The sequence below is a fragment of the Colius striatus genome, chromosome Z, assembly GCF_028858725.1.
Source record: "Colius striatus isolate bColStr4 chromosome Z, bColStr4.1.hap1, whole genome shotgun sequence".
Lineage (NCBI taxonomy): Eukaryota > Metazoa > Chordata > Aves > Coliiformes > Coliidae > Colius > Colius striatus.
Window position 1 is genome coordinate 9,981,895 of NC_084790.1, and position 27,885 is coordinate 10,009,779.

General features: G+C 36.2%; 1 protein-coding gene across 1 annotated transcript in view; it reads right to left on the minus strand.

The window, feature by feature from the left end:
• ADGRV1 (adhesion G protein-coupled receptor V1) overlaps nt 1-27,885 on the minus strand; it is a 270,716-nt gene that overhangs the window by 147,205 nt on the left and 95,626 nt on the right. Inside the window, exons 71-84 of the mRNA XM_062018552.1 lie at nt 27,057-27,530; nt 26,138-26,281; nt 24,989-25,160; nt 24,496-24,631; nt 22,120-22,967; nt 19,278-19,395; nt 18,414-18,585; nt 16,469-16,711; nt 13,594-14,001; nt 12,397-12,581; nt 10,956-11,205; nt 10,639-10,778; nt 7,587-7,747; nt 5,017-5,117 (exon numbers count right to left, since the gene is read on the minus strand). Coding sequence (XP_061874536.1) covers nt 5,017-5,117; nt 7,587-7,747; nt 10,639-10,778; nt 10,956-11,205; nt 12,397-12,581; nt 13,594-14,001; nt 16,469-16,711; nt 18,414-18,585; nt 19,278-19,395; nt 22,120-22,967; nt 24,496-24,631; nt 24,989-25,160; nt 26,138-26,281; nt 27,057-27,530 — 3,552 coding nt within the window. The remainder of the gene's footprint in view (nt 1-5,016; nt 5,118-7,586; nt 7,748-10,638; nt 10,779-10,955; nt 11,206-12,396; nt 12,582-13,593; nt 14,002-16,468; nt 16,712-18,413; nt 18,586-19,277; nt 19,396-22,119; nt 22,968-24,495; nt 24,632-24,988; nt 25,161-26,137; nt 26,282-27,056; nt 27,531-27,885) is intronic.

Sequence of the window (27,885 nt, forward strand, 5' to 3'; positions counted from 1 at the left end):
TTATGAGAAGAAAGACTGAAACCCAAAGACATTCAAATACTTCTTCCATGCTTAAGATGCTTATTAGAGCTCAGAAAAATGAGATAGGCTGCCTTTCTGTCAGGGCATTGAGAGCACTAATAGATCTTAATGGTCCTGATTAGTCCCAACTGCTATGTCCACCAACACCCTCTGCTCCAAGGTCCAGCAGCTCTATTTAAACGTAGCCCTGAAGCAGTACCCTCCATGTGAGCTGGTCTCCAGCCATGCCTATACCAATGCCTGTGCTCCTGCCCAACTTTGTGATGAAACCTACAAAATTACAAGAGTTACTATTTGAAACCTAAAATTGTCAGCTTGCACATCATTATATGAAAAGCGCTATGTTTATAATATTTAAATTAAGCTGCATTAAATAGGAAATGCAGCAATGTTTTAGTTTAGTTCCAATTAAGGTCAAGCTGCAAAAATGGCTTTGTTTAGGTTCTTCAACTGAACTCAAGTTGACTCAAACTACTTTATGAAAACTGGATTTCAACTGAATATGCTGTTCAAGTGAAGTGTTTCCCATAGCTGTACCTGCTTTGACTATACATTGTTTGACAAGAGTATGTGCGACAATGTAACATTCATTTTACAGCTGCAGCATTGGCCTGAGTTTGGCAGCTGGAATAAAAATTCTGTCACTAAATCAGGGAAATCTTCTTCGGCATATCTTCAGAATAAATAACTAAATAAGAAATAAATAAATTCCTTAACTATTACTGCAGCTATGTAATTCTAAGGATGATAAAGATATCCTATGAAGTAACCAGACCAAAACTGAGAACCAAGGCAGGTCACACAAATAATGCCTCAAAGTACAACAAATTCTGGTTTGGGATATTCATAGAATCGTTACATTTGGAAAAGACCTTTAAGATCATCAAGTCCAACCACTAACCTCACACTGCCAGGCTCATAACTAAACTAAACCATATCCCTCAGCACCTTGTCTATGCGTTTTCTGAATATCTCTAGGGATGGTGACTCCACCACCTCCCTAGGCAGCTCAATCCAATGGTTAATAATCCTTCCAGTGAAAAAGTTTTTCCTAATGTCTAACCTAAACCTCCTCTGGCACAATTTGAACCTATTTCCTCGTGTCTTGTCATTCATTACTGGAGAGAAAAGATCGATGCCCCTTTCAGCACAGCTCCCCTTGGGGTAGTTGTAGAGAGTGATCATATCTCCTCTCAGCCTTCTCTTCTCCAGGCTAAACATCCTCAGCTGCCTCAGTCACTCCTCATAAGACCTGTTTTCTAGACCCTTCACATTACTGAAGGGTTGCCCAGCTTATTTTGGGGTTTTGAGAACTCTGAATGTGGAATTAGGCCTCAACTCTTCATGTATGAGAGAGACATGAAAGTGACCAAGTTTAAAGATTCTTCTTGTATGAGAGAGACATGAAAGTGACCAAGTTTAAAGATTCTTCTTGTATACGTAAGGCATGAATTTATTTTTATTTGTCCTTCCTTCTGATTGACCTTTAGGCATAGAGATGAATCTTTAAATTTCTGGAGAAAACGCCTCTCTACTACATACCAACCAGCTTAACCACAGTCCTCAGGGCAGTTATAGCATAAATCTTGCCAGAAGCTGTAGCTATGGCAAGGACAAGCAGGTATCTGTGAACAGCCATCATAGATTTATGAAGGAAAATCATGCCTGACTAACCTATTCTCCTTCCAAAAGGAGATGACCAGCTTAGGCAAGCACAGTAAACTTTGTTTTCCTTAATTTTAGCAATGCCTTTGACACAGTTTCTGTGGTATTCACAGTATTATCATTAAAATGCTGAGATATATTTTAGTAGGATTATAAAGTAATTGGAAAACTGCCTGCACCACCAGACTCAAAGGGTTGTGATCAACTCTATGAAGCCCAGATAGAGCCTCATTACTAGCAGCACTCCTCAGGAGTCGGGATACAATGGGATACAGTGGTATAGATGATGGGACAGTGGGCCATGCTGGATGTTTGAGGAGAACTCAAAAATCTGGGTGCAGGTGATCTGTAAGGCTGTTGTTTAAGGTAAATTCAACAGGCTGAAATAATGGGCTGACAAAGCTATAAATGCAGTTATACAGCTGGTAATACCTGGTAACAGCACAGGCTGGGGCCAAATAGCAAGGCAGCAGATCTGCAGAAAATGACTTGAAATTCTGGAGGATGGCAAGTTGACCATGATTCAGCAGTGTGCCTTGTTGCCAAACAGCCTCCTATTGCTGCTTGACTTACACTAGCAAAACATAAAGGGAAGTGATCCCTTCTATTCCAGCACTGTGTGAGCACATTTGCATAAAGTCTTCACAGCACATCTTCATGACAGGAAAGAGATTGACACACTGCAGCAAGTTCAGTCAAAGTCCACCAAGATACTCAGACCACAAAAGATATAGAAGACCTGGGGCTCTTTAGTCTTAAGAGTGCAGGAGGGGGGAAATCTTGTCACTGTTACAAATTACCTCATAAAAATGCCTAGAAGTAAGGGAACCAAACTCTTCTTGCAGAGACACACTGACAGCATGAGAGACAATAGACACAAGTTAAAAATATTACATTTCAACTACATATTAGGAGATTTTTTTTGACATGTAGTTAAACACCAGACTACATAGCCCAGAGAGCTTGTGGGATTTCCACTGATGAAGATGTTCAGAATTCAGATTGTAACTATGTAATCAGTGACAAAATAGCAAAACTAACTTTGCTTGAATGAAGGCACGGATATATGCTGGAAGCTACCCAGCTGGAAAACACCTTGGCAGAAAAGGCCATAGGTGTTCTTTTGGATATCAAATTGAAGATGATTCAGCAATGTGCCCTTGTGGAAAGGAAGGCTCCTGGTACTCTGCACTGCATCAGGTAAAGCATTGCCAGCAGCTTAGGGAAGGTGCTCCTTCCCCTCTGTTCAGCACTGGTGAGGCCACCTCAGGGGTATTGTGTCCAGTTTTGGGCTCCTCAGTTCAAAGAGACAGGGATGTACTGGACAGGGTCCAATGACAGTCCACCAAGATAAGGGATGGAACATCTGTGAGGAAAAGCTGAGAGAGCTTGTACTTTTCATCCTGGAGATGAGAAGGCTCAAGGAGATTTTATCCAAATATATAAATACCTGTAGTGGTGCATAGTGGACATAACCAGGATCTTTCCAGTGTTGCCCAGTGACAGGACTACAGGCAACAAGCATAAGCTGGATCAAAGGAGCTTCCCCCTAAACACCAGGACATGCTTTTTGTGGGGTGACCAAGCACTGGAAGAGGTTATCCAGAGAGCTTGTGGAGTTTCCATTTTTGGGAATATTTAAAAGCGAAGTGGACACAGTCCTGGGCAACTGAGTCGACATGTCCAAGTTTGATCACGGACAAGATGGCTCCAGAGGTCCTTTTCTATCTGTCATTTTGTGCAACTCTCTGTGTAAATTAAGGTGTTTTAGTGGATCCAAAACACCTGGTAAGGAATCCTTATAGAACAAAAAACCAAAACAGCTTATGTAAAATAAAAATAAATAAGTTTTTCTGTACAGAAAATGCTACATATTGCCAAAGAAATGGGAAAGTGCTGGAGATAGAAAGAATGTGACGTGGATAAGGATAGTTCAATTATATGCAAAATATCAAACTATTCTGGGAACACAGACAATTCGATACTCACTGTAAAGGAAAAAGTAGATTTTGCAAAATCTATCATTAGGCTGTAAAATGTGCTACAAAGCTCTCAGTAGCCTTGCTTTGTATCATCCTGACACACTATTCTTTGCAAGTCTTTACCTCTGTGTGTCCCAAATTAAGTCTGCATGTTCGTACACTAGAAATAATGCACATTAGAGGTTCGTGGAACAACCTAGCTTTCCACATATCTATGCAGAACAATTAAAAGATATTGTGTGTATCTCAAAAAATCAAGGACTGAGATATTAAATTACACCCTAAAATGCAAGAAACCTACTGATATCCACTGATATCTAGAAGTGTTGTAAGGAACTTTCTTGCTCCTTCTGTTTTAAGTCCAGTTAAGTGACGAACATTACCAATGCACTCCACTGCATATAGAAAAACATGAGCTCATGAGGCAGCAGGAATAAAATCATATACTAACCATGGCAGTATACAAAAACTTTTCTGAGAGATATGCCAGTGGCTGAACTGTTACAGATAACAGACAGATGCTTCAGTTACCTATGGAGTATTTCCCTGATGTCACACTCTTCTAAGTACCCACCTGCTAATATGCCTAAATTCTTTCAGCACCCCTTCCTTTGTCATATATTTAAATTTTAATTTACATAACTTTTATAGCATTAAAAATATACATAAAATCCCATTCTTAAAGATTTTTTCCCTAAAGTAATTTTAAGATACTTGAAGTTATTCATAGCTTTCCACTTCACCAGATGTACCAAACCTGAGGAAGTTACATTTCATAGGATTGAGTGACATTTTCTTTTTTTACATGTTACTTCAGTTTGCTGACATTCTATTACTTCAGATTTGAATCGGCATGAGAGAATTAGGAGATTTTACAGTTTATTCTCTAAAATTTTTTTAATAATTGTTCCTTCCTACAAATACTATACTGCAAAAGAGCTTCCACCATCTACTTCTCAAAATAAACTTCTTCCACAAAATTTATGATTACTGACATTAATCTGTTTAATAAATAATGATAGAAATCATGGAGCTCTTTTAAATCCATCATCAACACATTTATTATTCCACATATATTCCACAGGTCTATCTTCTCATGTGGCTATATTATCCTTAAGTTTTTTTCTAAACATTCTCAGAAAATGTATAATTTCAATTGAATTCCCAACATAGGATGTGAATAATGGATTAATTATAGGTATCATATGTTGAATTTTTACATTTTCCAAAAATGTTTACACTGTGGAAAAGAAAAGGATGTCTGTTCAGACATGGCCAGAGAAGAGAAGAAAATGAAAGTAAAGCTGTACTTAATATACACTTAAGAGACTTCAGTCTTTTTTCTTACCTGAGTACCCAAACAAGCTACCATCATGTGGGTGAGCAGTTTAGCTGCAAACATTGCACATCTGGTACAGAAGAGGTGGGAGATAATAGCCAAAGTGAAACCTACACAGAAACACAAGAGAAAAACCAAAAAGAGGTAAATTTATGCTTATGCTAAAAAACTAAGTTAAGTAAGAACAAAAATACTGATTCTCTTGAAGGTTTAGTTTATTTAAAAAAACCCACAAAATAAATCCCCAAATCTTATAGAGAGAATATGTTCACTTTGGTTCACGCTGGGATCATTCACTGATTTGTTACTGAACTACTAACATCTATTTATCTTTTTCATAGGCTTGGGAGCTTAAATAACTGCATAATGTAAAAAAATAATTTCTGCAAAGTTTTTTTGTTAAAAAACTCTGCCTAATATGGATGATTGTCATAATAGTAAACATATTACTGCATCCAAATTGCTTTTGGGAACAAATAAATTTATAAATCACCTCCAATTTCTTTAGGAAATAGCTATAAACGATAGCTAAATGCTGGTCTCTCATTTTGTCTGTATTTGGTATTCTACTATAGCACTACTCAAAAAGAAAACATACCTTTTCATTTCACTAATTCCCTGTGAACATGAACAAAACAGAGATAGGAAGGGCCTCTTATCTACTAGTAAGTAGCTCTTGGAAGAAGGAATCTGGAAAAGCTGAGCCACTAACGAAAACACTACTAAGGTTAATGAAGTTAATTATGTACTTCCACATGCCAGGAAGGGCAGGAATTTAGATACTTAAGGCAGATCTCTTATTCTCTCTTCCAACAGATTGGTTGCTCAATTACAGATATTTCCAAGATACATATGAAATAAATAATTTCAGAAATAATTATTTCTAAACAATTCAGAAGTTTTCGAATGATATTTATACAACTTTCTACATAAGGAAACTTGAGAAACCATAATATTTTATTTCACCCTACTGTGCTGTTTTGTTTTGGAAGCTTTTAAATTTCCTTTTATTTGTCACATCTTGGTGAAGACGTTGGAGAAATAAACAATATCCTTATAGCTCTTAAATCTAAAGCAAATTGTTAATCTCTAGATTTCAATATATATATATAATAATGTAAGGTAACACTTACAACCAGCCAAAAATACCAAAAGGCATTGCAGTTATATTCAAGGTAAATCCCTAACCAGGCTAAACTGTTAACAACTTTTTTAATACATTGTTATGACACAAGACAACAGTAAACCATTAGTGCTGATTAAGGATGTGTAGGTGTTTATTGCTTTATATTTCTCTTAGCAAAATATTTCTCTTAGATTCAGTTTCTACAGTATATTGGCTTAGTTTGTATTGTTTTTTTCTTCAGTTTCTATAGGATTTTGTAATCTATAGTTTTGTATTCTACAGAATAGTTCTCTCATCAATTTACTTTTTTTCCTGTAAACCAGTAATTACACTTATTATCATCACTTGTCTTTTTTCTACTTTCACTAACACAACCTAAGTTAAAAGCCTAACTGTATTCTGCTTACCTTTTTCTGCTAAAAAAAATATTTCAATATTATGCAATAATCAATTTGTCTGAAATAAGTGAAAACCAGAGGGGTTTCTTATCTTTCTTTGTCTTCCTTTTTTATAGCTGAGGTTTAAAAACAATTAAGGAACCCAGCTTTAGTCTGTTGGCAGTTTGCTGGGAGGGGATAAATAGGATATTTAGCTTGCAAGCACTGTTTTTGTTACTTATACTGTGATGATATAGTATAGAAGTCATAAACCTCTCAAGAAGCAGATCCAGAACCCCATTTAAGTGCCTTAAGGTTAGAGTAAGAAAACCTTTAGCATGTTTTCTTAAAGACCTCATTACTCTTGAGTACCTGCAGCGCCGATCAACACTGCAGAAAAATTTACTTTTATCTGGGATTGTCTGCAACATAATAATGAACAGACTGCAATGGGAAAGGTGTAATTTCCATCTCCTTCAGAAGCCAAGCAGAGTTAAAAACTTAGATTTCCTACTTCTTGTCTGATACTTTGGGAGTTCTGCAAATGGTAACATAGCTGTCAATGAAGTGAGTCCTGATCCTCTTAGGTTAAGCTCTCAGGCTTCCCCAAGACGTAGAAGACAGCAGAGCATAGCAGAGTTCTACACATGTGATGTGGCATCCATCTCCCTCAAATTATCACTTTGGATTGTAAATTGTCAAGTAAAATCATCAAAAACCTTTCATTCTAGATAGAAAATTGGCTGAAAGACTTGACAAAAGAAAATTGTACTGCTGCTAGAGAAATAGGTGAATTTAGGATTTTTAAGTTTTTTTCTTCAAATGACTGACATATTTCTCTTTTGTATAATTCAATGAAACACCACAAGGAAATATATTTCTCTGTTAGACCTTTTTTTTTTCTTCAATGGCAAAATCTATCAGTGTGCAAACAATGGAACAGATGGCAACTATGAAGCAAGTTAACATCCTTTCAAATAAAAAGATTGTCATCAGTTACCAAAACCACTACAAATCAATCAGTCTTACTGGTCACCAGTTATTGATAACGAGAAAACTGTCTTAAATCAACTGACCTGAAATGCAGATGAATCCAGAAGAGAAAAAAGCTTCATTGTATGAAGACAAGTTATCTGTTTGGGCATAAACTGCATAAATGGACATATGAGAACAAGAGCATTCCACATAGTCTGATGTGTCATAAACCACTTTGCAGAACTCACTATCAGACAGCCAGCTGCAAAAAAAGATTCACAAAGTTGGAAACAGATTTGTGTAATTTACATGGTGAGCAGGCTTGAAAAGCATTTTATCTCTGAAATAATCAGCTTTTTTAAACCATTGCATAGTGTTCTGTGTAATATTTCAGGTACAGTTCTCAGAACAGCATATTTACATGAAATTTAAATATTTTATATCTTTTTTAAAAACTTTTACAATTTAAAAAGAATTGTACATATATGGTAATGAACATTCTTTTCCACTAGAGAATTTTTGTGACCATGTTTTTAAAACTTCTGAAGGTTAGTCTCACCTCCATCCCTGGAAAGGTAATGGAACAAATCTTCTTGAATGTTATTATTGAACATATGAAGGAAAAGATGGTTACCAGGGGGAGTCAACATGGCTTCACCAAGGGGAAATCCTGTTTGACCAACCTGATAGCCTTCTATGAGTGCATAACTGGCTGGCTAGATGAGGGGAGAGCAGCGGATGTCATCTACCTTGACTTCAGCAAGGCTTTTGACATTGTCTCCCATAACACCCTCACCAGAAAGCTCAAGGAGTGCGGCTTGGATGAGTGGACAGTGAGGTGGATCAACAGCTGGCTAAATGACAGAGCCCAGAGGGTAGTGACAGAGTCGAGTTGGAGGCCTGTGGCCAGTGGAGTTCCACAGGGATCGGTTCTGGGGCCAGTCTTGTTCAACATCTTTATCAACGACCTGGATGAGGGGACAGAGTGTACCCTCAGCAAGTTCACTGATGACACCACACTGGGAGGACCAGCTGATTCCCCAGAGGCTGTGCTGCCATTCAGTGGGATCTCGACCAGCTTGAGAGTTGGGCAGAGAGGAACCTCATGAGGTTCAACAAGGACAAGTGCAGAGTGGGAAGGAACAACTCCATGCACCAGTACAGGCTGGGGGTTGAACTGCTGAAGAGCAGCTCTGCAGAGACCTGGGAGTCCTGACTGATAATGGCATCCTGGGATGCATCAAAAAGAGTGTGGCCAGCAGGTTGAAGGGAGATTCTTCTCCCCCTCTACTCTGCCCTGGTGAGGCCTCATCTGGAGTCCTGTGTCCAGTTCTGGGCTCCTCAGATCAAGAGGGACAGAGAGCTTCTGGAGAGAGTCCAGCACAGGGCCATCAAGATGATCAGGGGACTGGAACATCTTTCATATGAGGAAAGGCTGCGGGAACTGGGGCTGTTTAGTCTGGAGAAGAGGAGACTGAAGGGAGATCTTATTAACATTTACAAATATCTAAAGGGTTGGTGTCAGGAGGTTGGGACATCCCTTTTTTCTCTTGTATCTAGCAACAGGACAAGGGGTAATGGGATGAAGCTGGAACACAAAACGTTCCATTTAAATATGAGAAAAAACTATTTCACTGTGATAGTGATGGAGCAGTGGAATAGGCTGCCCAGAGGGCTTATGGAGTCTCCTTCCTTGGAGGTCTTCAAGACCCGCCTGGACATGTTCCTATGCGACCTGATCTAGGTTGACCTGCTTCTGCAGGGGGGTTGGACTAGATGATCTCTAAAGGTCCCTTCCAACCCTACTACTCTATGATTCTATGATTTACTGGTTTGTCTGACTGCAAATAGTTCAGTGTTCAGCTTGCACAGTGCCTTATCCCAATAGGGAGAACACTTTATTTTGTATTGTTTTTTATTGGTTTGAAACTAAACTTCATATTTTGTTTCAACATTGCTGAATTGATTTCAAAAAATGATACTACAGATGACATCCTAAGGCATTTCCAGTGGAAATCATGTCTCCACTGTGATAGAGTGTTTAGATAATAGAAGAGCATAAAGGTAAATTCTCCTGCATGTTCTTTCTGAAGAGAAATAGTTTATGTCAGTGACAGACTGACATAATCTGATCAATCTAATGAAACCATGCCTAAATCAACTAGATCTCAGCAGGATACAGCATATAATTCTCTCCAAATTTATTTACACTCTGTGAACAGGACAGACACAGGCTAATCAAATAATGGGGCATTGAAGAATGTATATAGAGTAGCAAGAAGAATAAAAAATATCAGCAGTTCACCATTTCTTCTAAAAACCTGGAGATATCAAGTTAAGCCTCTAGAAGCAATATAAAACAAACAAACAAACAAAACAAAATGAGAAAAAAAATTAAAAGTGGGAGACTGGTTTTCTGTCAAGAAGTAATAGCTCTATGGAGATCAATGTCAAAATATGTACTAAAATTTCTTATAAAGACTAGACAAGTTTATAGTAGACAAATAATTTGGGGTGTGAAATATATTAAACTACATTCAGCTCACAGAGTCAGTGGAGAGTACAGTATTACGGAAGCTACTATTTTGGCTTGTCCTGATCACACTTTTAGCCACTTCTGGAGACAGGATACTAGTCCAGATAAATCCCTTGTCTATCCCATAACAGCTTTGTTTGGCTCACTCACACAGTGTTTTTCACATACCCAAAGAAAAGAGCAAATATCAGCAAATTAGGAACATTCTGAGTCAGTGACTTGAAGCAATAGTAGGGATGTAGGTTTAATTCTTTACTTTTGTAAAAATGGACTTGAAGTGTTGTCTGATGACAATTGTAACAATTACAAAGTCATTAATATTAATTAAGTGACACAGTTCTGAGATCTACAGCCTGTCAACATTGTCTAACACATCATTACATAATTTAAATTGTATTTTAGTGAAAAAAAGTCAAGAGTAGAAGTCTGAGAACTGTCTGAGCTAGAATAACTATGCATTTTATTACATGGAAAATTTTATGTACTAAGGAAAAAAAATACAGGTGGAAATGGATCAATGTTACACTTGTAAATGATCAAGTCATAGTTATTGCATCTCAGACAAATACACAGGTTCATGGTAGAAATTGGAAAATAAAACAGAATAATAAAATAACCTTTCAGCAGCTTGATTCCAGAGGAGACAGAGAGATTTCTGTGGAACAATCCGACTTCCTGTAGCATAAATCCGATAAATGACTTCATTATTATCTTTCAAAGGGTGTGAACTCTGACCTTTCAAACTCATAGAAAAAGCCTGAAATAACACATACCATGTAAATACAATTTAATATTATAATTCAACGGTTAGTGCTCATTTCAATCATAGACACACAGAAAAATGTTTATATTATTTAAAATACATGTAAGATGCTTTGAGCAGTATCTAAATTAAACTGTTTTCTAGAAAAAGTAAATTTAATTATCTTCAAACCTTGTTCTTCAGGGCAAGTTCTTTATCTCCAGTAAGAAACCACTGCTGACTGCTGTATTCTGTGAACTGTATGGATTCACAGTTCTCTTCTTTAGGAGGTGATAGTACAACAGAGACACTTAGTAAATGTTCTGGTACTTGAATAGAATCCCCATCTTTTCCATCAAATCTGTGTCCATTGATTTGCTGAGGAAACCAGTTGTGAGCCATTATTGCAATGTATGGGCAGCTGTCAAGGATATTTTTACCTCTGTTGAAGTGGAAAAGCAATAGGACTGGTAAATCAAATTGAGCTTGACTATTCTTCACAGAATGACTCTAAAACATACTTGTAATTAATACTTTATTCCTCTATAATTTTTAGATTTCATGAGATTCAATTGACAGACAATTTCAGATTCTGTGAAAAAAGAGGGGCTGAATTGTATATATTTCAGCTTCTCCACTTCCTCTCTGTGTTTTTCTCACTGTAATCTGCAATCAAAACCCCTCCATGGTGAACAGCATTATTGTAATACACATCTTGGTAATTTGATTTAAACATAAGTCTACAAGGGGACATTAAAATGAATGATCTTATTTTACCTTTTTTCCCAACAGATAGTGTAAGAAAAACCTGGAGTAAAGGACTTGAACTTTCAAGTTCTGAATACTGTTCAAGATAGTGTTCATATTTACACCATTTACTGTCTTCTGGCAGAGATGGGCCTCATACCTCCTACAACTCAGGAAATGTCAAGAAAAGTTACATCTCCAAAAGAAGTTGAGATGGAAATCTAAACTATGCTGATTTTCTGAGGGGGAAAAATAGTCTTTCTACCTGTTGTTTACTGGATTCACAGTGGGAGAAACCCACTGTTTAAAACCCTATGTTTCATATAAGAGTGGCAGCTATTTCTGTAGTAATTTATTTACCTAGCCCATTAGCCTGGCTACAGGGTATTATGGACTTGCAAGGTATTACAGACTTGCAAAAAAACCTAGCAATTTAAAACTACATGTAAAAGCTACAAATAACTTTTTTAAAACTTTAAATAATGTTCAAGTGATGAAAAGGAAGCAGACAAAAATTACAAAATGCTACTAAAAATTTTGGGTTGCTTACTCTCACAATATAGCTCTCCATCATACAATCTCATCTTATACTCTTAATAAGATTAATGGATACATTACCAGGCAATAATTGAGCTAAAGGCAAATTAACATGACCTAGATGCCCTGATTCATACTTCCATAGCTACCTTGTATCAGTGTACTATTTATTTGTGACATCAGTTCACAGTGCCAACAGTTCTCTGTAAGTTCATGACAGAGTATAATACATTTTCATATAGTTAACATATTAGCTGACAGCCAAGACCCTGTTCTAAAGTTGTCACTTGAACTTTGACTATGTTTCTAACTATTATTTCCAAAACATTATGAATTCAGGTTTACTAACCTTTCTCCTGGTGATCCACACATTATCCCTGTCAACAGGGAGAAAGCAAACTTCTCAGTCACCTCAGCAAGCAGGCTATACCCTCGGGTGTCCATACGTTTTGGGTTAGCCAGAGTACAGAGTATCTCATAGAAAATACTTCTAGTTTTATCAGTGAATAACTGTATTTCACCTACAGCTGTAACCTAAAGAGAGGAGAAAAAGATCCAACATTTTACTCATGGAACTCTGTCAACAGCATTTCTTAACACTGAATAGTTTAATAAGACCTCTGATTTAATTCCACTGTTTATTATGAAAGTTCAGAATATATTTTCCCCTTCTGATCACTGTTGCCAAGGCATGAGACGTAATCTATGCCAAAACCACATACAGGTATGCTTACTAATATGATTTGATTATTAAAGAAACCATGTGGCATTTTTCATTCTTTCAGAAATCTAAGATTGTTGAGCCATGAGAATTTTTGACATTGTTTTCTGTTTTCTCTCTTAGAATGGCAACAACCAAAAATTAACTGTTGTTCGTTAATATTATTATACTGCTTTTTGTTAAGATATTTAAATGTCTTCCAGCTCTGTTACATTATTCCAGAAGTTCAGAAGAGCCAGAAAGCCACAAAACTAGTCTCAAAGTTTTCACAAAACTTGGTGCAATGCTGAAGTGCTCAGCTAACCTGCCAACCCAACTCCCAAAGCTACTGCACAAAAAGATGACAAGCTGCATGCCTGACTAAGAGTCCAGCAGACACCATCTGGCCCTTGTAGGATTTGCTTGAGTGTTGACTGCAGTCAACTGTGAAGGTATGAGCAAACCCTGGGCCTCACTGTCTTGTGCCAGTGCTAAACCCACAAAAGATATGGCCTGAGAACCAAGAAACATAAGTTCTGTGAAAGCATGGCAACAAAGGGAAAACCGCACAGCAGAAAATCTTGAGTTACAGGTATGTATTACAAAATTAGTACTGGTTGCTCTTTTCAGTCTATTTGATCTTTGATTTCCTGCTATCATCCTAACTAGTGGCAGATAAACGTCCCCCTTGATTATGGGACTTTACAAATACTATTTTTACCTTTGCAGTCTGTGCCGGACTTATGCCCCTGTTAGTTATGGATGCTAACATTGATCTCCTTACAGGTCTACGTGTTATACTCATTAAAGTCTTTGGTTATTCAAGTAACAGAAAGAAAGGTTTACCTTATCTATTATATGCATCACAGCAGTAAGCTGTTCTTCTGTAGTTTCTGTAGCCACTTTGACATTCAGATTCTGGAGGACTCTATGTAAAATGCTGTCATCAAGAGGTTGATGAAGTTGATCAATCAGCCCCCAAATTGGCAAGGAGTCCAAATCTGAGACAATGGTGATGTTAGCAATACCATATGTGTCATCTACTCTTGCACCACCTGTGGGATTAGAAAGTACAACCTGGAAGCGTTTAGGAAATGGGTTTAAAGATCCTGTCTTTGGAGTCAGGGTCACATCCAGAAACGTATTTCTCTGACCAGGTTCGAAAGTCAATAAACCTTCAGATCTGACAAAATCCTGTCCTGCCACAGCTGGAGATATGAAGGTCCGGCCAATAGGTTCAGGTTTTTGCAGTTCCTTAAAACAAATCAAAAGAGTTTTATATAACAGTATGGTAGACATAACAGTTCAAAACCTGATACTGTAGAATGTGTATATTTCACATGGGTGAAATTTAAATGTGTAAAAAAGAAGTTCTCTTTCAAAATGTAGTTAATAATGATATAAGAAGTATATTAAATGAAATATCTCCCATCACTTGTAATCAGTAGTCACTTTTAATCAGTAGCAGCCTAGGGGACAAATTATGTATACTGTCAACAGCAAACAGGAACCCTCATTTTCTTTTCCATTGTAAAAATCATAAAGCCTTTCTGAGTGAATAGATATTACAGAAATGTTAGCACAGCCATAAGGTGAATTCCAGAGGGTCTGATGTAAACTTATCCCTGCAGCATGAAGTCTCTCAGTTCAGAGTACAGACAGGCATTACATATACATAAAAACTAAAAAAAGCAAAGCAAAGATTTTGGAAATCTATGCCCAAATTAGTATCATTATATGATATTTTTAGACCTGATAAAAGCACTTAAGAGCAATCCATTTGAGCCCAAAGGCAAAGCAAACACTATAGAGTACACATGCAAGGCAGAGAGATTAAGTTATCTAGGAATGCTATATGGCCTCATTTTGCTGTGAAGTGGCACTATTTTTACCTCTCATGAGGTTTGCAGATACTGTTTCATTCTTCACATTCTTGTTATTTTTGTCAATTGGCATAACCTTGATATTGTATCTGGTAATATAATAAACTTCCCTTAAGTGGAAACTAACATTCTGGTCTATTATCCAAATGCGTATTTTTTCAAAGTATCCATTCATTTAGAAAGCACAGATTTTATACCGACTTTCAAGTAAAGTTGTCCTACTGTAAAAAAAATTATTTTTATTTGTGAAAATAATAGATTCCTCTTTAAAACATTTAGTTTTAATTAATAAAGTAGTTCACAGAACTTGGTAAATCAATGCAGTGCATAGCTGTTCCAAATTGCTCTACAACATTGTCAATTAAATCAACATCCCACTTTTTGTGGGATGAAGTTGAACAAAAAGTTCCATTTAAAGAAGAAAAAGCTATTTTACTGTGAGGGTGAGGGAGCACTGGCAAAGGCTGCCCAGAGGGGTTGTAGAGTCCCCTTCCTTGGAGTTCTTCAAGACACACCTGGATGAGTTCCTGTGCAACCTAATCTAGGTGGACCTGCTTCTGCAAGGCAGTTGGATTAGATGATCTCTAAAGGTCCCTTCCAACCCTACCCTGTGATTCTATAATTGTCATATCATCTATGCAAATTCCAGTGAGAAGTTTCCTTTTGTTTATCCCTTCCAATTCAGAACTAGGAAACAGGGAACCACAGGGCAATAAAAGCACTAGTGAGAAGAACAATGTTTAAGAAAACTCTGTAGGAATGAGATAAACATCTGCTTCCAGTTAGCACCTCATGTTTCCTGTCTGACATGACATCTCACTTCACAGGTACCAATAACATCAATATTTTGGTACTTGGCCATGCACCCTCAAATCCTAAAAATGTCCACAGAAGTGCTAGTCTATAAAAATACAAAGAAATTACCCCTATATTTTAGTCTAAATATGCACTGGACAGTACTAATTTCTACTCCATTTAACAGTTAAATTGTAATGAACATATAACATATGTTATATGTATAACATATAAATAATCTATATAATAATTGGTATTTTATATATATCATTAATAACATATTCAATGTAGATCAGGCTAAGCACTACACCAATGCAAGAGCAAACTTAGAGGAATCCCTCTTGCAGAGTGTGCCCCCCTATCATATTCAAAACTATAAGGAAGTGGAAGGCATCATGTTTTTGCAGCTGTTTGACTTCAGATAAAGAAGAATCTTCATCATCTGTCAATAATAACATGGTACTCATGAAAGGTCAATAGTTAAAAGTATCTGCTGTTACAGTTGTAAACATAACAAAAATTAATTGGGGTGATAAAATTGACCTTAGAACATGAGATTTCCAATTAGAACAATTTTCAAGTTTAGTACATCAAGGACATCAAATCAAATTTGATGAAACTTCTCTCTTTTCCTAAGTGTGCTCTTTGTATTAATAAATTTGTGACCTAGAACAGCAAAAGTGTTTGTATCTGAATGTTGTAATCATGCCTATCATGATAAAAAAATTATTTCGGAGAAATAAGTCTCAAAAACTAGTCTCATAAGAACTTCAGAATAAAGAAAGATATTTACTTAATGTCTGACTGACCATAGTCTTTGAGGCTACTGGAGGGTAGCTATGAAAAAAATCACTCTTGACAATGTAATGAGAACAACCTCTCTTTACCCATGGAAAACCAAAGAACCATATAGGAGCATATACATCCAGCAAATGTTCAACTGTTTCCTGAAAAAAAATGCTACTTACAGTCACATTTACTTTAGAGACTGAACCATTTCAAGATAAGGATAATAACAACTTAAATCATAATAATAGTCCTACCTGCATTCTGTAGCTAATCATTGTGGTTACTGATGTAGTAGAATCTCTAAGTACTTGCAGACTGATTAAAGTTGTCTTCTTATGAGCCACTGCAAAACGAGATCCCACAGCAAAATATACTAAACCATGAGGAGCATCACTTTCAAGGACTGTTATCAAAGCAAATCTGGCACTGCTGTTCAAAGCAGCTCCTGTGCTTACAGCATACAGCTCCACAAAAAAATATGTTTCAAATTCAGGTACCTGTAAATGAGGGAATGATTTTCATATTACTGTAAGATGTACTAATTACTTTCATATTATTTTATATGCAAAATGAACTCTGTGCACTAACACAATAAACCTGCTTTCTAAAATGTGCAACATGTATGATGAAGTATATCCTAAAAATAATATTACAATAGCACCACTCTAACATGTAAAATAATGTAAAGTCAGGTTTTCTCATGGAACAAATTGCAATAAAGTAGATACTTACTTCCTACATATGTTATACCTGTATAAATGTGACATTTTTATGGCATATAATATGACATATTATATATAGCTTTTGAAAGTTTTTATCTAGTCAAGCTATACTTTGTTAACCAAGGGTTGAATCCTGCTTTTCTAGAAAGAAAATATTTTTCCAAAATCCAGAGCTGAAATAAAAAGTGATGTTTACTAACAAAAAATTGTCTTCAATATCATAATTTTTCTAAATGTTATTGTCTTGTACAGAGCAACCTTTTTTTCTTTTTTTGTTGCAATTTTGCTACTTGACAAGTGCATAAAAGAGGTACAAATAACATATCTCCAGTTATTTCTGGAATATTAGTACTGAGACATCTATTTCTAAACATGTTATGTATTACAGGAACAAAATCAAAGATGAGGCAGAATGTCATATTTTAATTTATTACTGCTACCTTATTTTCAATAAACAAGTATTAAGAATGTAGAATTGACTAGGGTAATTCTTTGACATATGAACAACAAAATTCAGTAGCCTGCATTTCCAGACTGACAGATTTCTCTATATATTAAACCTCAACAAAAGTCTGTCATACAGTACCTCTAAAATTTGGGATGTTTGATAAATTCAGTTAAGCATTCAAGTCTACTGAGACTTCTTGTAAAAACGTGCATAAATACATTAGTTTTTAAACGCTAAGGCTGTATGTAATTTTTTTCAGAACTTTACCTAAGTTCAATACTTGAATACAGTCAAGTTAACTATTTGTAGTTCCAAAGTACTGCATAGTAAAACTTCTGTGCAGTTCTTCCAGAGGTAAGTCGGTGTGTACACACCTTTTAGTAAGGCAAAAAGAAAAGGAGAGAGCAAATTCTTCACTACATCATCTAATCTATAATCTGGTGGGAAATCACTGTTGCCCACATCCTATATTAAACATTCTCACATTATCCTTTTCCATTTCCCAGACTCCAGCTTTGTCGTTAGCATGGCTGTTAGCATAATTTCTTGCATGTGAATGGATGTGAATGGCAACAGATTTTTATATACTCAGAGATTTTTATGCAGCTTTATGATTGAGTGGGGTTTTCAGATCATTGTGGTAGATTTAGGCATTTAAAATTATGTACACGTTACAATAAAAGGGGTTTTTTTTGTTGTGTTGAAAGAGATATACTTAGAGGATATACTTTCCATAAACCACCCTAAGTGCTTTGATAGATGAATTTACTACGTGAAGGCTGAAAGTCAAATGTAAGAAAAAGAATCTCACTGAAATAACTCCATTCTTATTTCCCTGAAATTTTACAAGTCACAATGGAGGTAGCACAAGCCAGTAAATAAACACTTATTTGCAGAGGAACTGACCAGATTTCAACTTACAATATTCAAACCCCATATCACTTCCTCTCAATTGGAGAAATTTCTTCATCTTGACAAATTATAATTCAGTCTCATAGTACTGTACTTAATTAATCAACAATTACTTACATTATCAGGATTTATTTCAATGGAGATGTTGCATCTGGTTTGACCTGCCATGCAGGTAGTGGTTCCCAGCACAGATACAAGCTCGTTCTCCAAATTCATATCATCCTTCAGAAGGACAACAGCTGTTTTATTAAAAGTCACACGCCAAAAGATCTTCACATCTTCAAAAGCCCTGTAGGCAAATCAAAAGACTGTACATGTACTGAATGAGAGCACTATTGCTTTGGGGAACATAAACCACAAAGATAACCATATTATGTGATTACTCAGTAGTTATCACTGGGGAAACAAACTGCTTTAAGATGAAAAATTCTCTTTATTCAAATTCCTTCCTCTAAAATCTGTTTAGATTACCAGAAAATGAGAAGAAAATAAAGCAGTTACATGCACACAGATTCACTTCATTTTTTGTTTCAGAAAACATGACATAAGCTGTGTAAGAGAAATTGATGCTTGGAACACAGGAAGGCGTTCAAGTGCTTTCCTTAATACTATAGTAACCATTTGTCTGGAAAGCCAGTCTTTCCTGTAAGTTTAAGGAACTTGGGGTACTTGAACATATTTATTTAAAGTGCTCATAAATATGCAACACATACATGTTAACTTGAAAAATATAATATCTGTGTGAGTGAAGACACAGTACCGACTTCTTATACTATAAAAGTTGGAAAGCACCTCAATCTTCTGTTCCTGCTTTATAGCAGTTCAGTGACGGACCTAATCACATTCAAAGTGATGGGACTTAGAGGCAAAGTTTTATTATAAAACTCTATGATCAACTCTTCAATTAACAGCAGCTTCTCTGATTCAACACATTGTATTACAGTGTTTGGGAAGAGTACTTGAATAAGCTGTTGCCTGCACCTGTTTGGTTGCCTTGAGACAATCAGCAGCACCTCTCTGTTTTCTGAGTCTTCATCAAGTACAAGACCACTTTGAACTTCTGGAATGAATCCCAAAATGCCATTCTGGAGATCACTTCCTATATAGGAAACAGTTCATGAAAGCAGTTAGTAAGAAATTTAACATAAGTTATAACTAGTAAAATAAGTTACAACTATGTATCAAAAGCATGTTGCAAAACAAAAAAACACTTCAAGAAAATTAATTTTAATATGTAAAACATTTAAAATTAATTTTAATATTCCTAGTCTTAAATCACACTCCAAACTTATTCAGACCTCAGATATTGTCATTCTAACTTTTATTTTAAACAGCAGAATGAGTACTTTTGAAAGCAAATTCCTTATGAAAGCCCTGCCAGCATCAAGGCACATAAACTTGCATTTTCAGCACCATTCAGCAAGCTAACTGAATTCTGTGCCCCTTTATTTCAAGAAACTATGTGTTTCTGTTCAGAATAGTGTCAAAAGCCTTGCTTATAATGCCCTTGGGAGATACAGCTTCAGCTATGTGATTTTATATTTGTGATAGCCCTTAAGACATATTCTTTCTAAAAAGAAAGTGTCCTCAGCATGCCTCTAGAGGGACAGCATTGCTCAGCTAAGCTATGAGATAAAGGTGGGCTTCCAAGGACATGACTTGAGTTTTCTTATTCATTCCATCTATAACTTTGTTGAACTCATTCATTTTCCGAAACTGCTACATGAACTTTTCTCCTGTATCTTCAATTCAGAACTAGGGAGTTGCAAAGCACTACATTGATCTCATGGCAATGTACATAAACTCAGCAAAATGGCAGTGGAGGAAAAATAAATAAAGTTAAATGAGGAAAAACTGATGTCTTCATAGTCTGCCATTAAATTACCTTCTAAAGGATTTCTCCTTAAAGGTAGTGACAGCTTTGCTCTGCAAATGAAAAGGTAATCTATTGCTTCCCCAGTGCTTATTAAATTTCAATATATATACTGAAGATTAAGAGAAACTGAGTGTTTGCTTACTTGCGTGCACAAGTATTTAACCTCTGTTATCTTTCTACCTATAAAGTGAAATGTAGATATGTGCTTTTACCCTTTTCCTCAATATAAGTTTCCGGCTGATCTTAACATCATGCACTTGTACTCAGGATGAAAGTCTAGAGCATGTTAATACACTTCTGTGGGATTCAATACAAGTTTAAACTCCAGCCTGTGCCTCTGTACACACATTTTCAGCTAACTTGCACATAAGGGTAACTGGCTACTTGCATGGTGTCGTGGTTTGGCCCAGACAGCAAAGTAGCACCACGACAGTCTCTCGCTTGGTATCCCCTCATTCACCCCCACCCTCGCTAGGATGGCAGAGGCCCCAGCAAAATGGGAGGAAAAACATAACCAGGGTTATTATGGATTGAGACAAGGGCAGGGAGAGCTCACAGCCAATTACGGTTCCTCACATGAGATGCAGTCCTTAATGAATATCTCTGGTGTAAGTTCTTCCCCACAGTTACAGTCTCTGTGAATATGGAGTCCCTCCAGCCATAGCTGCTGCCTCTGGCACGGGGTCTTTAATGAAGTAAGTCACTGCCCCTGGTGTGGGGTCTTTAGCAAAATGTAAACAAATTTCAGCCTCACCAGTCCTCTCTGTAGAATGCAGGGGAGTCTGCTCCAGCACATTTCCTCCTCTCTTTCCTCACTGACCTTGGAGTCCACATGGTTGCTTCTCTCTCTCTTCCACCTCCTTGCACAACCACCAGTCGGAAAAGAAGGGACAGAAGCAGGAAGAAACAGAAAGAATACTCCTCTTCCAGCTTCTTTTTAAAAAGTGATCATGGAGGCATCTAATTTGCTGAGCCCCAGAAGTGGGTCTGGCTCAGAGCTGGGGAGAGTTTCGAGCAACTTCTTACAGAAGCTATCTTTACAGCTCCTTCCCCCTTACCATTAAGGCTGTCATGTCAAACCATGACACATGGTGAGTTCTAGAGACGGTGTCCATGAAGGAGACATGTTTTATGCAGTCTGATCTGGTCTTGGGGTGTCACATTCACTCATCCAACACCACAGTTTAATCCTGGTTCTCATTATCTACCTTGTTTTGTTAAGACTATGTGAACACACAAAACTTCCAGTAAATGTTGGACATTACAAGTAACTTTGTTGATTAGTCTGAAGTTGTTTCTAAAATTTTCATTGTATTGCAGTGAAATTTAGATTATATTCTATTAGTAAGCTTGATAGATATCTAAAAGCTAAGGGAAAATGGAGCTCTAACATCACTTTTTTACAGTAGTGTGTAGTGACTAAAAGAGAAATTCTGCCCTGATATTCACATAAGCCCACCCCTATCCTCCAGCTCCAGAAGAAGAGGATAACTACACTCCAGGTACAAACTGCCTAGTATCAAAGAACAAAACCAGAAACTGCTTTTTTCACTTTGTACAAATCACATTCACTGTAAAACTGACAAAATGGCAAAGAAAACCAAAACAGTCTACAATAATATTACATCTGCAAGAAAAGCAGTCAACCCTGGACTTTTCATAAAGTTAAACAGAACAAAATCAGAGATAATCAGCATCTCTAAATGAAATTTGAGCCACGTTGCTAAGGGATGCATGGTAGGCTTGGTGTATCAGATGCTTCCTCTGATGTTTTAAACTCAAAATCATAGAATGGTAGGGGTTGGAAGGGACCTTTAGAGATCATCTAGTCAATATTCTGCTTATTACCAAACAAAATTATAATCTTTACATGAAATTCACTATGGGAACATACAGTTATTTACTGTTACTTAATACCGATATATTTACTGGAGGAAAAAATATTACCTGCAATAATTACTGTTGAAAAAGCAGTAAATCCATATTCATCCTTTCCTTCCACAATCTGAGCTCCACATTCAGGATTTGAGAGAAAGACATAAAATACTTCCTGTCCTTCAGGCTCATCATCATCAAAAATTATTATGGACACCTTGCTTTCTCTTTCTCCATCTAGCAATGTCAGAGAGATTGACTGTTCTTGAAAATCTTCTCCTTCCATTGCCCATGTGAAGTTTGATTTTCCATAAACATTTCCAAAAGGATGTGAATCTAATCCACTCTGTGCACTCAATCCCCCAAAGGTTTTAACAGTTACTTCAATGTCACCAGTAAAACCCTTGGTCCTTCTGATATGAAGTATCACTGTGTTAGGGGTACTGTTGTTTGCATCTTCTTCAACATATATAAACTCTGGCCCCAAACTTAGTATTCCATGAAGAATATCATTATCCAGGATATTAACTGTTGCAACACTGAAAGCTGGATTTAAACGTGGGCTCCAGGCATGGTTCATAGGTTGAATATCCAAAATTTCTACAGCAGTCAAATTTACAAAAAAAAATTCCTCCATTTCAGACACAGTGTCATCAATTATTGATATTTCAATTGCAGCATTTGTCTGAAAACGTAAAAACATAAGTTCTCCATTGTAGATGGGTATAAAGTCCTCTTGTGGTTTGGCACTTCCTGGAATGGTCTGATATGTCAATTTTGTGATATTACTTTGAAAACCAAACAATCTTTGGACATATAGTGTGACTGTGTGAATGTTTTCTTCAACTGAAACAGATCTTGAGTTAAGGGCAAACTGGAAAATCCCCATTGGCTCGATTTCAGCTGTCGTAAATCCTGATCTAAAACAAAAAGATATCAAAGTTGAAAGCAGAAATAAGAAGTTTGAACAGTAAAACACCCAAGCAGAATAACTTCCAGCGAGCAATCAGTGATGGCTGTAAGAAAGTGTATTTTTAAAAATTTGTAACAGTAGAAAGAAAAAATAGCTACTGTATAAAGTAAGATGTAAAGAGGTTCTCCCAAAAATGGTTTTGCAATGATTGGAGCAAGCAGCACTCCACAAGCTTCAGGCATGCTGATCTAGCACAGGATATAGAGTAAAAGATAATTAAAATAAGGTCTTCCTGAGAAAATGGAGAGTCAGAGGAAAGAATGAAGTCTTTCTATTGCAGACACAATGGAGGCAGACACATTACAATACAATCACTCATTGAACAAACTTCCCGTACCAAGGAAGTGTAGTAGATAGATGCTAGCAAATCAACAGTTTTAGCTAGGAAGCTGGAGAAGTTATTTTAAAACTTACAGTGGGGCTCTAAAATGCTAACTGTCTTCTCACAACGCTACTCAATTTCTTCCAGATCTGAGCCCTAATAACAGTATCAACTAAAGCTCTACTTCATCCATATGAAATGTATCTCCTTTTTATTAGGAAAAAAGCATGGGCACTAAGGCTCTTTGCTAAACCTTGGGTCTTACACTTCCCTCTAGAGCTGACCCGTGGCACTATCATTACAGTGAGTGACTTTTATTAACAAACTAGACCCTTTCCACCACTAAGGAACCCAAAAACTCTCCAATTGTCAACTTTACCTCCTGTGGGATGTAGTCTTGAGTTTTCTACAGAAGATCATTCTCATATACTTAAGATATTTTACTTGCATGGTAAATGGATGCTCTGAGGACAGCAGTCCATGAGACAGACAAGCTTAAAAGAAAGAGTCAGTCTCAGGAGTTCAATCATCCAGTTTCTTCCTTATTTCCTTCAATTTGCCAGTGTAATTGTAACATAATGAAGCCAATATCTTTCTCCATGCACAGTGTTACACTATGTCCATTCTTTTCATACCACTTTTAGCTATCAATGAGTAAAGGAAAATGAAAATAAAATAGTTCAAAAAAAAGACAACTGAGATGGAAAACTACATAAAATGTAATGGGTTTGGTTTTAGAAATAAAAAGGGAGGGTTTTTTTTTTTTTTCAGAGCATTTAAATAATGTTTGTTAGCTAAGATCTTATAAACGTGGATTTTTAGGGATGTCAAAGTAAGTCATTAAAAATTGCTTTCAGTCTTCAGCTTCCTGGCTAAAACCATTGCTCATTTGCTTAACTATCATTAGTCCATCCCATTAGTCTAGGCATCTTGAGTCCCAGTGATATGATATAGACTGGATTTGGAGAAATGCCTCAGTTCTGAACAGGTCAGATCCACACCACCTGTTTCCAACTAAGATATGGTTTACAAATTTATCAAAGAAGACACTAAGACTTGCCAGTTACCTATAATTTTTATAAGTACTTGTATAAGATGTATGCCTATACACAGGTCATAATTCTTACAGTATCTGTGCAAGTAACATCCTTACCTCAAGAGAGCCCCACCAGACACATTGCTGTGCACTGCTGTTAAAGTGATAGCAAATGACTCATGTTTATTTAGGCTTGGAGTTGCCTGAAATGAAATAACTTTACTTCGCTCACCAGAGAAAAATACAACAGTACCTGAAGGAAAATAAAGAATGAGAGAGAACACAAGTCAAAATCACCAAATAGGAACAGAAATTTTTAATCATAATTTCACTTCATTTAGGAAAAAGAAATCTGCATGATAAGGGTCCTTCCTACATAACGCTGTCTTTCTGGCACATAGCATTGTGTTTGCCTCTCAGACATTTATCTGTGAAGCTTTGTTCTCTTTTTTTTGCTAATAAAATAAATATAACTCTTACAGATAAAAATCAGACGATACAACTTCATTGTAATAACTCTAATGTAACACACATGTAGAAGTACAAATAACTTGAGAGTGGTATCATCATTTACACAACTTTCATAGCTATTTTTTAGACAAGTACTTACCAAATGGAGGGGTAATATTGCCTAGGTAAGCCAAGTCAGTGATTAGGTCAAGTGGGTATCCTGAAATCCAGTTAACTCTTACAGAGCCATAAACTCCTTTCCTGGTTATGACAGCCTGGCCTGTACCTGCTACGATATCTGTAAGCCGTAAAATAACAGGTTCAAAGCCAACCTGCGAAAAAGTAGATTTTGTTATATAAAATTGAATAAAAAATGGGCAATAACATATATGAAAGCAGACTACATTTTGTAAAATAGGCATTTTATGCATGCATATAGATGTCTGTATGTACATGTAATTATGCATATGTGTCTATCCATACCACATCTCTTTAATGACACTTCTGTTTTCTGATAATTAGATCTCAGGGAGAAGGAATCAGTATGATTCAGTACTGACATTTCACAGTGTCACGGAATGATAGGGGTTGGAAAACATTGGCTATAATGTTCTTATGTCTGTTGTTTAAAAGAAAAATAAATCAACCTGCCCTTAATGCTTTCAAACATTACAATGTATATATTATATACTTTATATTATATATATATTATAATACTGTATAAATTATTAATAATATATCCAGTGAAAAGTTGCTGCTATATGACATGATTCACACAATTATTCTTTCTAGTACAATCTACATTTTGTTTTATTTGAGCATCAAATGGGACTAAAAGGACAATTTGCACATTCTAATAGTAAACAATTACTAATTAAAAGATGGAATAGTGCTATAAGACAATTCAATCCATTAAATTAAAACATCAATAAAATTAAGAGACAAAAACTCATTGTGATACTGTCATTGCCTCACCTGCATAAAGGGAACCGTAGGACATATATTAGAATAAGTAACTTCTCTTTTCTCACCCATGTAAGAAGTAAAAAGGAAAATCTCTGCCTCAGTGATTACCCAAATATACTGCTAACTGCATTAACTCCCAGCATGACCTCCATCTCTTTTTGTACACAATATCAGAGAAAATATAATATACAGAACGAGTAATACTGGAAGAGACTTGTCAATCATTAAGTTGGTTGAAATGATGAAAACTTTAAGGATCCAGATTAATTCTTATAGCAGCTATCTTTTATAATGAAATGTAGCTTCTGTGGCAGAAATTATACACTCCAGCCAATCTACTGACCTGTGAATTGGCAGCTTCCTCAGGAATAAGCAGAACAGTTGACTTCGCTTTTCCTAATATTTTAGGCACATCCTTGGCACTTCCTCTAACCAGGCTTACATTAATCAGTTCCAGAGTAAAATTCAAGCCCAGAAAAATAAATGCCTTTGAGAGAGAGAATTCTATTTTAAAAGTAGAAATTTAATTCTACTAAAAACATCATATCCACTAGTTCAAAAAATTTAGTGTCAGAATAACCTGAAGATTTTGTTCTACTTGAATACGGAAGGCAGCGTTTTCAAGACAAATATTTTGTTGATTATTTTTCTCAAATGAAATACAGCTAAAACATCAAAACTGTGGAGATGCTTTACCAGCAGCTTGCTGGAAAAGTTTGAGTTTGTAGAGCAACTGTTGCTATTCTTAATAAATTATACCTAACACAGTGAGCCTTAGCTTGATTTTAATCCTTAGTATTAAAAAAATGTAAAATTGATGTAAAAGGTTGTGTGGATATAAGTCTGTAATAATAATAACAAACAACCAGAGAACACAGCAAACTGCAAGGAAATTTATCTGCCACTTCATGAGTCAGCATTGACAGATCACTATGTACAAAATAAAACAGAAAACTGAGAAAATATTTGCATATGTATCATAGTAAAATATTGAAATTATAGTAACACAAAACAACGATGAAAGGAAACATGGAATATTTGGACACATGCATAGTAGTGTTTTTGCAATTATTATCTGAAAATGTGATATTTGAATCCAGTTCTATTCCACAAATAGGAAATCCATAATACTAAAGCTGTCTTTTCTGATTCTTTGTAGTGGACACTATTAAGAGGTCAGTATCTTATTTGAGCATATTTGTACTGTGATGAACACAAACGGAAAAAAAAGATATCATTGGAGCTAGAAGGATAATACAGACCTGGTTGCTTATTGGCACTCTTTTCACTCCAAAGCTGGCACCATCTTTTACTGTGAGGTACCCCACCTCATTTTCAGGTTCAATTAGCACTTCTTCATGATGAGATATGATATGGTACTCCACCATCACTTCTCCAAATGCCCCAGCATGTCGAGTTACATTAATCTGAATGTATCGATCCAGGTTTCTCTCTATGAATACTGACTGCTGATCAGAGTACAGGGCAAAGACTCCATAAGGATCATCATTTGCAAACACAGTGATTTTTGAAAAACTTTTCTCATGGTCTAAATCTGCTCCGCCTTCTACTGAAATCAGCTGCACCACATATTTTTCATCCAGTTCTGGAACATCATCAGGTAACAGGTAGATAATTATCTCAGCCGTGCTCTGCTGGTCAGCAATCACAACAGACCCCTCTGTCCTAAGAAAGTCACCTGTGATGTTGGATTCACTATGTATTTCCCAGTAAACCTGAAATGAGTTTAAAAAAAATGAAAGAAAAAAAAAAAGAAAGCAAAATTACCTATAGAATCAGAAACTTTCATATTCAGGACTCAACATAGATAGGATACAGAATAGAAAAAAAGTTGATTTAGGTATGTACAGAAGGAAGCACACAGATCATCTTGCAAAAGGGTATGTTGTTCCTCTAACAGTACTACAAATGTAAAGATTTCCTTTGTATATCTTCAGAAGTTTTACATAAAACTATATGAAATGTCTGAACAGTTTTTTAAAAGTATTCTTGTTTTGACATCACAGCAGATGCTTTTATTAGTTTTTTAAGTTAAACAGGCACCTGTTAAAATGTTGACTTCTGACCAAC